This window comes from Xiphophorus maculatus, chromosome 16 (genome assembly GCF_002775205.1).
Source record: "Xiphophorus maculatus strain JP 163 A chromosome 16, X_maculatus-5.0-male, whole genome shotgun sequence".
Taxonomy (NCBI): Eukaryota; Metazoa; Chordata; class Actinopteri; order Cyprinodontiformes; family Poeciliidae; genus Xiphophorus; species Xiphophorus maculatus.
The window spans coordinates 3,764,473-3,775,393 of NC_036458.1; the positions used below are offsets into that span (position 1 = coordinate 3,764,473).

General features: G+C 36.9%; 1 protein-coding gene and 1 long non-coding RNA gene across 2 annotated transcripts; one reads left to right on the forward strand and one right to left on the reverse strand.

Moving 5' to 3' along the window:
- Position 1: 1 nt before the first annotated feature.
- akt1s1 (AKT1 substrate 1) lies at positions 2–10,028 on the forward strand. Its single transcript, XM_023349390.1, has 6 exons — positions 2–135; positions 1,594–2,263; positions 3,939–4,203; positions 4,657–4,740; positions 4,821–4,996; positions 7,997–10,028. Exons 2-6 carry the CDS (start codon positions 1,871–1,873, stop codon positions 8,132–8,134), a joined length of 1,056 nt encoding a protein of 351 aa, XP_023205158.1. The 5' UTR covers positions 2–135; positions 1,594–1,870; the 3' UTR covers positions 8,135–10,028.
- On the reverse strand, positions 36–412 carry LOC111611686. The gene is made up of 2 exons (XR_002754163.1): positions 343–412; positions 36–199 (listed from the first exon to the last, which is right to left on the reverse strand). It is a non-coding gene; the product is annotated as an uncharacterized LOC111611686 (long non-coding RNA).
- Positions 10,029–10,921: the final 893 nt, after the last annotated feature.

Sequence of the window (10,921 nt, forward strand, 5' to 3'; positions counted from 1 at the left end):
GCTCCTAGCTTTCCTCCGCTGGTGTCGAGGCTAGCTGAGGGAGAGAAACCGTGGGAGAAGGGCAGAAAGCGTGGGGTAAAAACATTCATTAAACTCGGTTAACACCTGGCAGCGGTGAAGAAAGAAACTGAACAGGTAAATGGACATGTTCCTCTTACTTTCCACCTCATTACTGCCGAGTCAGGTCTGCTCTTAAAGCCTGAAAAGGGAGGAGAGATGCGGATTCATCAGCAGCAGGAGGCTGGCTGCACACAACATTGGACTGAATAACAAGATAAACAACAACAGCTGCTGCTGCAGCGGTCGCAGCCGCAATGATAAGCGCAAAGCGTGCAGTTTTACCGGAGTTAGCGTTGTCCGTGGGAAGGATTCATACGGAGCGGAGGCTCTGCTGGCAGCAGCTACAGTTAGCATTGCTAAGTGAAGGAGGAGGACTCTGCAGCAGTTACAACACACTGGTTTCTGCAGATGTAACTGTACATATCTGAGTTCCGATCCATAGTTATAGCTGACACAACAGAGAAGAAACACTGAATGGTTTCTAGATCACAACCAAAAAGCTAAAACTTGAGTCTCTGCTCCTCGTATCGCAAAAATGGTAAAGAAGGGCTCAAATGCATAAAGTAGCTCATGACTTTAACGTGGCTGAATATTATACCACTGTTGTTGACATGATTTGTCCAAGTCTTCTTCTTGAAGTTTAATCGAGATTAATAGATTATTGAAGTAATCGTCAACTAATTTATCAATCAATTAATTGGAGTTCCATAAAATGACCTTATGTTGGGAAAAAAAACAATCAGAGCAGTAAATAAGGCAAAGCTGTACAAAATATATACATTATGTATTTAATATAAAAACACTGTCTGTAAATATGTTTTAGCCAAAACTCCTCAAATGGCATTGTTTTAGCTTCACTTGTTAGAATTTGCTAGAGAAGTGCTCTTTTATTGCTTTTATTTTAGGCTATAAAATATGTATTTTCTTATTGAAGAAGGAGTTTAATTATTTCTCTATGTACATATTTAATGTATTTCTAATATTGTATAAAAATACTTGCGCAGTTTAATGAAGAATGTGTCAGCTTTTGTTCAATTAATTGTCAGAATAATCAATTACTAAAATAATCATTAGCAAAGAATGAATCTACAGCTAAAAGAGAATCCTAACATCAAAATGTGAAAAGCTCAATCATTTCTGCTTGACATATTACTACATCTAAGGGCTGATCTGTTGAATTATTTTTTTAATTAAGGCATTAATAATTTGATAGAAAAAGACAATTAATAGATTTTCTTTCTCACAATTTGAACCGGAAGAAGCTTGAATAATGCCACTTGAGTTTTGTGTTGGACAGTGCTAAAATGTTTTTTTTTATTTAATCTTAAATGCAAAATTCTGGTTCTTTTTGTACAGTTCTGACTTAACTACTCTGACTATGTCGTTCTTTCAGAAAATTGCCTGTTTTGGAGCCTCTAAACTCCAGCTAATGATTAATCGTTTTAGCCAGAGTTTAAATAAATCAGAATAATTCCAAAATTAATGGGTGAAACTTGTGTCTGAATATTTTCTCTCTCTCTTTTTTTTTTCCAGGCATCTTTTCCATCTCTCCCTTGGCTCTCACCACCTCCCAGCTACCATATCTTTAAGTCACCGTGTGCCTCCATACCTGATTAGTTCGCTTTTTTATCCTCAACCAAGCAGAAACACCAGCAAAGAAGCTTTAAGTAAAATCAGACAGCAACCAAAGTCGGTATTTCATTCAGTTTGGCACCTCAGATCATTTCTAATCAGTTTAAAATCCGAAGTTCATACTTGTTTTTCAGTGTTAGTCGGTTATTTTGTCAGGCCATTCTCTAGAATCACCATTATGGCCTCTGTAACCCACTCCTCTGAGCCGGAGATCCCAGACAACCACAAAGAGAGCTGGTTGGCTCTACTCTCCGCTGCGGAAGCCTATTGCCAAAAGTCCGGCTGCGACCTGGCCATCCTCACGGCCTGCAAGAAGTTCCGGTTGACGCCCAGTGAAGGTGAAGTCGGGAAGAAGCGGGAAAGCGGCGCCGGCTTTCCGAAGGAATGCGAGTTCTCCTACAGCGTGTGGGGTCAGGGCTTCCTGGCCGAGTCGGCGCGCCGCTACGTGGACGACATCGGTGTGCTGCACGCCACGTCCATGCTGACGGCCCAGAAGCACACGCGGCAAAGCGCAGGAGAGCAAGGAGGCAAGCTGCTGGTTGATTTGACCTCTGACACCGGATACAGAGGGGTAAGTAGTAGGGGTGCAAGTAAATAATCGACTGACAAATTAATGTTGGTTAATGGTTTATTAGTTTAAAATTAGTTCCAGTCGATTAACGAGTGGCATCTTTTAGTGTTGTAGTTTGACCGCCATCCAGCAGAGGGCGGCGCTGGTTATCTTTAAGCAAATAGTCCGTTGATACATAAACAGAGATGGCGGCAATATTCTAGAACGGTCCAAACGGAGAGGTTTGGGATGGAAAATGTCCTTTATGTGACGCTTCGCTAGCTTGCTACTTTATCATCGGACTTTAATTAACTTATTTCCTTTTAGCTTCACAAGCGTGCTGTTGTTACCCCGGGTATCAGAAGCCTTTGGAGGTAGTTACACTTTGGTGCAATAACGGCAGCCAGATCGTGTTAGCCGGTCCGACATTAGCGACGTATCTTGAGAATTTGAAAACATTTTCTCTTTATTTACCAAATTTATGAGGGGGAATGAAATATTTCAACCGTCTGAATTAATCTGTTTCCCTCTCCGTAACTAATTATTCTTTCAAAAGCTCCATAATATATTTATTTCTCTCATCTTGAACAACAAAGATTTGTTGCCACAGCTACAGGGGATAACGCAGAAAAATGGTAAGATGATGAAAAAAAAAACCTGGCGCCAATATGCAAGATTGATTTTTGGTGAGTTAAAGCGCTTAATGGAGGGAAATAAAAACATTCCCATGTAGAAAAAACCATAGAGTGTCTGCATGCTTTATTCATTTGATCTTTTATTTTTTTTTATTCAGCAACTTAAGAGGTCCCTGTTTTATTTTATAAATGTCTAAGTGTATTAATGTGAGAACATAAAAAAATTTCTGCTTATTCAGTCAGTTTTTAACCCTTTCATGCATGAATTATTATCCTTTGTGTCAGGATTTTTTTTTCCATTTTTAAAATTTTCTTAAGGCATAAAAAAGGTAGGAAAAAAAATTGTAAAATTTTTTATTTTTTTTAGGTGATCAATTGTAATATTTTCCAAATACAAAGTTATTTGAAAAATACAAAAGTTATTTAGGGCAAGACTACAGTAGAAGGAGGGACAAGGTTGGTGGCTTGCTTTTTTTGTCTGTCGGCCATGTTGGGTTTAAGAAAAATAATTTCTCGCATTTGCAGCTGATGGCCAGTAGTTGATGGTGTATTTCATGATGCATTAGTGTCCACTTCAATGGTTTGTGTGCATTTACAGCATAAAAATCCACAAGAAAATGGCTTATAGATAGCTGTCCACTAGTAGTGACCACTATGCATGAAAGGGTTAATACAGCTGATTTATTTTTAATTCAGCATATTATAAAAATGTAGCCTCTTCGTTTTGTGGATCTCATATTTTATTCTTTTCATCTTTTATTTTTCTATTTAGCAACTTGATAGATATGCTGCTGTTTTTGCTATATTTTATCAATATGTCTGTGTAACATGAGAAAACCAAAATTCTCTGTTAATTCAGTCAGTATTTAATACAGCTGACAAAATCTAATGTGAAAATTAATTATTTTTAATTCAGAATGTTATGAAAATGTAGCCCTTTGTGTTATGGAAAGATACTTGTCCCTCTTGATACAAGAGAAAAAGTCATTAATCGCTAAGTGGGAATATGTTCCACATTTTTATTCAAAGTTCCCGTTTAAAAAATGTTTGAATCTCTGCAGAGCTTCACAGGCGACGGCGTAGTGGGCGGAGTCAGCCCCAACAACAGACTGTACTCCCAGAGCTACCCGTCCATCTACAGCCCGGACGGCACCAGCCAACAGGGCGTCGGGCAGAACGGCAACCGGGAGCGGGAGCGGAGCGCCACAGAGGTGGAGCGAGGGAGACAGAGAGCCGGGATCGTAGACCTGGAGGAGGAAGGAGAAGAGGCGGAGGAAGAGGAGGAAGACATGGAAGAGAGACGACCATACGGCAATGAAAGTGCAGGTGAGGCAGATTGTTTTAGTTTGATCCAGTGAGAAATGAAATCTTCTTTCAGGAGGAACGGATTTAAAGAAAACAAAAATGTTAATTTCTCAGTAGATTTGAATATTAAACTCGGGGTTATGTTAGGATTAAAGCATACAGACTTTCACTGAGACCCTCTACCAGGAGCAGAGGACCCGAAAATGTTACTCAAGTTAGAGTGAAAAAGTATTTATTAAAAAGTCAACTCTAGTACCGAGTAACTGATCAAATTATCAGTCATTTAATAATATACTTTGAAAGAAAGTCTGTAGAACCGTCTAGCAAATCGACTGTAAAAGGTAGAAAAACTGGGTGTAAAATAGTAAAAAGTCAGAATCTTATTAGATACTTTTTATGGACTTTACCCTAAATAAGTTTTTGTTGGTTGCTTCTCTAAGTGTCTGTTTTTAAAAACTTGTAATCGGTTTTTAGGCGTTTTCTCCATGGACGAGGACTCTCTTTCTCGTGACTGTGAGCCGTTCTTTGAGTCCGATGGAGAGGAGGAAAGCACCGACGGTAAGAGATTCATCGCCCAGCTCTCCTTCATCACATACATGTTGGAGTAAAGCGTTGCTTCTTCGTCCTGTCTGCACCAGGCTCGCTGAGCGAGGACGCCCCGCCGCCGCCGCGCGGCCTGGCCGTGGGGCAGCACGCCTTCTCGTCGCGCCACGCCCACTCCACGGCGCTGGCGCGCTCGCTGCCCGTGTCCGTCCCCGTGTGGGGCTGCAAGAGCAGCAGAGCCGCTCAGGGAGACAGCGGCAGCGGAGAGCGGGTGAGCCATCAGAAAACTCCGATTTACTTCACAGTTTAACTGGTTTAACGTTCCTCTTTCAATTTGAGGCTTTTCTGAATCAGAGCTGCTCTGAAGGTTCTGAGGTTATTTAAATTCATCCTCAAGTGGATAAAATCACAATAATCCGCAGTTAAACGAAAATGAGGCTAAAATAATGAAGTTACGTCTGTGATTTATTACTTGGATAAAACTAGAGTAGAATAGAGTAAATAGTTACATTTACTTAAGTAACTTTTTGAAGAAAAAAAGTACTTTTAGGAATATTTCTACTACACTATACTTTTCTACTTGAGTAATTTCATTTTGTGGTATCTCTACTCTGAGTAAAATTTCTGGATTTTCTACCCACTGAGTGAAAAACAAAAATGTTTTAACCAAAAATTCACCAGACACAGACCTGCAGTTTCTGTTAAAGTTTAATTTGTTTTTTATTGAAAGAAACTGATTTGGAAACATTTTTTCTTTTGCCTGATTTTATTGTTTGCTGTTTATAAGAATTATTGTAATTTTGGTCCTTAAAATACCAAAATTTCCTCTTTGTATTTTGGTCTGTCTGATCATATAATCTTTAACTATTTAATGATTAATAATTTGATCAATTATTTGATTAGACTTTTTACCAAATACTTTTTTTACTCTTGAGTAATTTCTTGGGTGGCTACTTTTTACTTGTGTATTTATGTATAAATTTAATTTAATTTTATGTATATTTTGATGGACACAGATTTCTGCCTTCAGTCGATCTGTTGAAGAGTTTAGACTCTAAATCAGGGGTGTCAAACTCCAGTCCTCAAGGGCCGCTGTCCTCCAACTTTTAGATGTGCCTCTGCTGCACCACACCTGAATAGAATAATTAGGTCATTAGCAAGGCTGGGAGAACTGATCTACACAAGGAGGAGGTAATTAAGCCATTTCATTCCAGTGTTTTGTACCTGTGGCACATCTAAAAGCTGTAGGACAGCGGCCCTTGAGGACTGGAGTTTGACACCTGTGCTCTAAATCAATTTAATTTTGAGGAAAAGTGTAATTGTAACACATTTTAATGGACAGTGCAGAACACACTTGACTTGTTGCGGTGGAGGAATAAAGAGGAAGTCTGATTGGTGTTATGACCCGATGTTTTGAAGTTGTATCTCTTGTTTAGAAGCAGTAATGCTCTAAAATAACTGAAAATCTGAAGTAACATGTAAGTTTTAAATGTTTTTAATGACTCAGACTTCAGTCATTGTTTTGCAGAGGAGGAATAAATGAGAGCTGAGTGTTGTGCAGCTGCAACAGCGATTACACTCTAAAACAAACTCAAATCCCTCCAAGTTATGAGGGGAAAGTGTAACCATGACAAGTTCTGATGTATCTTAAGGACCCAGTCTTTCCTCAGGAAGGAGAAATAAAGCAAAAGTATGAGCAGAGTTATAACTCTGTGTTTTCTGTCGTAACTTTTGTTCCATTTGCTTCGATTATTCTCTAAAATTGAAAATTAATTGTTTTGAGGGGGCCGCATAAAATCAGTCCAAGGGCTGTAAACGGCCCACAGGCCCCACTTTGAACACTCTTGATGTTGATGTACATATGTAATGAGGCTCTCACTGTTAAATGTTCTTAAAGAATAATGTTTTTAAAGGCGATGCTATGGCCTCTAAAGACAGACACTATTCAGCTGCAAGCATCTGAAAGTTCAAAAGGTCAACCCACTTTTGGTAACAGAAACATGAAGCTTATTTCTGCTGCTTTTAATATCTATCTGTCTAGGGCTAATTATTAATCTATTCATAGTTCTGAGGATTATTTCTTATCAATTTATTGTTTAAAAAATGTCACATTCTCCACAATTTTCATTCAAACCAAATAAACAATTTAATTGCTCTGAATATTGAATATTAAATAGTTTTGGGTCTTTATACACTGGTTAGCGATTAATCAATTACTGTATTAGTTTACCATAATTTCTGTAATTGCTAAATCGCAATTAATCTGGTTAATGAATTAGTCGTTTGATTATTTTGACAATTAATCGGATAAAAATTCGGCACATTCTGCCTGTCTTTTATTTTAGCCTTTTTTATGCAATATTAAAAATATATATGAATGCACATAAAAAAATTTCAATAAGAAACATTTTATTGCCTAATATGGAACAACTTAGTTTTCCTGAATGATTGATCATCTGTAGCATCAGTAGTTAAAATAAACAAACTGAAATGTCTACAGTTGTGGCTTAATTGCTGCTCTGAGAATGTTGTTCTTTCAGCAAATGACCTTTTTTTGAGTCTGTATGCTCCAGTAATGATTAATCGATTACTAAATAGTTTAGGATTATTTTAGTAATTGATTAATTACAGTAAACTGTTTCATTATTTTGCAGATTAATCGATTAATCATAAAAAATTGGAAAGTTCTATATATTTAGCATTTTAACCTGTTTCTGCAATATTGGAAATGAATTATAAATGCAAATAAACAATTCCTTTTTTAACTAAGGAAATTAACATCCTATTCATTTTAAATTAGTTGATTATTTCAGTAATCAATCTGATTAATGGTTTCATTATTTTTGATGATTAATTGATTAATCGGATGAAAAATCAAAATATATTTGAGTCTGTATACTCAGTAACGATCAGTCGATTGCTGAATTTGTTGACGATTATTTGGATAATGGATTAAACATGATTAATCCAATTAATTAATTAGTCATTTTGTTACTTTGACAAAAAAAAATTGGCACATTCTGCCTATTTTTTATTTTAGCCTTTGTTTTAAAATAAACAATTTAATTCCTTTTGTTTTGTAAATAAAATTAACATTTTGTTGCCTAATGTGCAACAACTTAGCATTTATTTTTTTACATTTGATCTTAAATGTGTATAGTGTTGGCTTAATGGCTGCTCTAACTTGTTCTTTTTTTGAGTGTACACTCCAGTTGTTGATCAATCAGTTACTGAATTGATTGATTAATCTGATTAATCGTGTGCGTTCCAGGCGGGCTGCGCCGACCTGGAGCACATCGCCGCCAGCATGAAGGCCCTGCTGGTCCCTGGCGCCACCGACGGGACGGAGATGTTCGGCGCTCTGCCACGGCCGCGCCTCAACACGGGCGACTTCTCGCTCAAACACTGAGACGGCGAGCGGGAAAAAACATGGCGGAGAGGAGAAAAAGAAAAACCTGGAATGTGTGAATCAGTGTCAAAGCTCAAATCTGTTTATTGTTTCACTCACTAAAAAACAAAAATTAACTGCTTTACAGGGTCGTGAAGAAATGTTACAAACACTAATGACATCTGCAACGCTATTTCTCCCCAACGACGTCTCAGAGCGGCGCCGCGTTCGGACCGAGCGGCGCCGCGTTCGGACCGAGCGGCGCCGCGTTCGGACCGAGCGGCTAAACAGGAGGAGCCGATTGTTTCCATCTTGTGTTTTACAGCTTCTATTTGGATTTTTAGCATCAGAGCCAGGCTACGATTTATTTATTTTTCCTTTTAAATGATGGGAATATAGTCATAATATTTAAGAATAGAGTTGAATAAAATGGCAATTTTATGAGAATTGTGACACAAAAAGTAACAAAATTAAAATGAGGAATGCTGAGCAGATGTGTAAATAATTCATTTTTAACACATCAGCATTTAAATTATCATCAGTATCGGAACAAACGACTATTTGGATATAAGAATCACATTAACTGAGTTACTCACACTAGATCTTAACTCTAAAAGCTTCTTCCTTCTTAATAAAACGACTTTTTCTTGTATTTTGAAACATCTTTCTGGTAAAATAGAGTTTTTATTCTGCTAATCTTATGATTTATTCTCATAATTAAGCAAAAATTCTCGTAGCCTGTCCCTGATAATTCGTCATACAACTCAGAAGGAATCAGTAAAATAAAATCCACTTAGTTTAGAAACGAAAGCAACAAAATGTTTCATTTTTAGTATTTACCGCCCAGCCCTACTCAGGATTATTCACATCAGCGCTTTCTGACTCCCAGATTTGCTCTGAAATAATCTGAAGTGATTCTTCTTCTCTTAGATTTACCTCAAACGAATCAGTTAGTGGAGATCAGGTGAATTTTACCTCCAACACTAAAACTTCACTCAGAAATTTGAAGTTGCTGCTTTTGCATTCATATACATGCTAACTTTTAACACATTAGGTAACTGCTAAGCTTTAGCCACGTGCTATGATGGGTTTCTGAACACTAAGCAAGTATTTAGGTGGTTTTTTCAGTATTTTTCAAGCCTGGTTGATTCAAATGGTCTAAAAAAGTGGAAAAGCTGCTTCTGATTCTGCAGAAACTTTAATTTTAGAGCAGTTTTCTAATGTCGGTACAATCAGGGTGCAATCTGGAATGTTTTTGCAAGATTTTGAAGAAGAAGAATGCAGCCAACTGTGCAGTTTTAAGGTTTGCTGCCTAATAAACCTAAAAAACAAAATCAGGTCTGTTCTAACATTTCTCTCACAATGATCTCAAAGTCCAGGCTTATGCAACCCATAAAGTTTAATTTCACCTCAAATTAAAGTTTTACTCCTAATTTCAATGTGTCTGTGTTGAAGAAATGGGAACTTTACTTTGTAATAATTTGAAAAAAGTTCGGTTAATTTGTCATTAGACAAATACGGAGACCAACTGGCTCACTGTCATCGGTTTATGTAACGGGGTAAAAAAAGAAACGGATTTTAACACGAAGCTTGTTGATTTTTTTTGTAAATGTAAGCAGAGGACACCAGCACCTTCTCATTACATGCCTATTTTTTTATTTCATCAATGAATGACTGATTGATGGGATGATTGTAAATCAACTTCATGTTCCAGGGGGATGGTAATGATTTTTTTTCTTTTTCCCTATTTGCTCTGGATGTGTTGTTAAAATGCCTGAATGGAAGAGAAAGTGACTTTGTTTGTGAGAGAAAGGAAGAGAGATGTGCTAAAATGTTAACATCTCGGATATTTCAAACATAAATGTTCCGTTAAATCCTTTTATGTTTCAAATAAAGGAGCAACACCAAGAATAAACGGCTCGGGGTGTTAATTTTTAATGGCCACTAGAGGGCGGTAACGCACCATAAGAAAGAAAAATCAACGAAGTATCTGAAGTTTACTCAAACATGAAAATATCACTAATTATACCCAAACTGATTTTCTCAAGCCTTTATTTGTTACTTAGGATTTTTAACTTGTAGCCAAATAGAGTAAATAGATTAATTTCAGTAACTTTTGAAAAAATGTGTTTTTAGGAATAGTTTAGTTTTGCTTCACTTTTTAATATTTCTGAAGAGTTGCTACTCTTACTTGAGTCAAATTTCTGGTAACCCACTGCGAGTAACTTCTCACGATGAAGAAAATACACATCAGAAACACACATTATGTTACAGTGAGACCTCTTGTTTACACACATTTAGACATTATGTGAATATACAGTAAACGGTAAATATTGTTGCAGGAAGTTCATTAGCCTGTTCTAACATGTATGCACCAACATGCAAGTATTAGTTTGAAAGGTTTTATGAAAAAAATCAATTTGTAGTTTTCAAAATGTTAGTCTTTAAAATACTAGAATTTGTACATTTTAAAATCAAATTTCATCACTTGTGTCTTCCAATAAAATGGCATATTATGGCCATCTTAGAAAAAATCAATTTATGCCAAAAGTAAAATTTTGAGATTAAACTCAAATTTTCTAGAAAAAAGGGAAAAGTTTCAAAAATATTTTTTTTTCGACTGCCATCATTAAAGTTTAAGAGTTTTTTGTTTGTTTTTTTAAGTCGAAAACATTCAACCTTTGAAAGTCAGAATTGTTCACTTTCTTTCCCCTCAATTTTTTTGGGAGATTTTTAATGGCGCTCATTGCTAATGCATTGTTGCCCGGATGTTCGGACTACGCACGAGCAGAACGGCAACATCTGAAC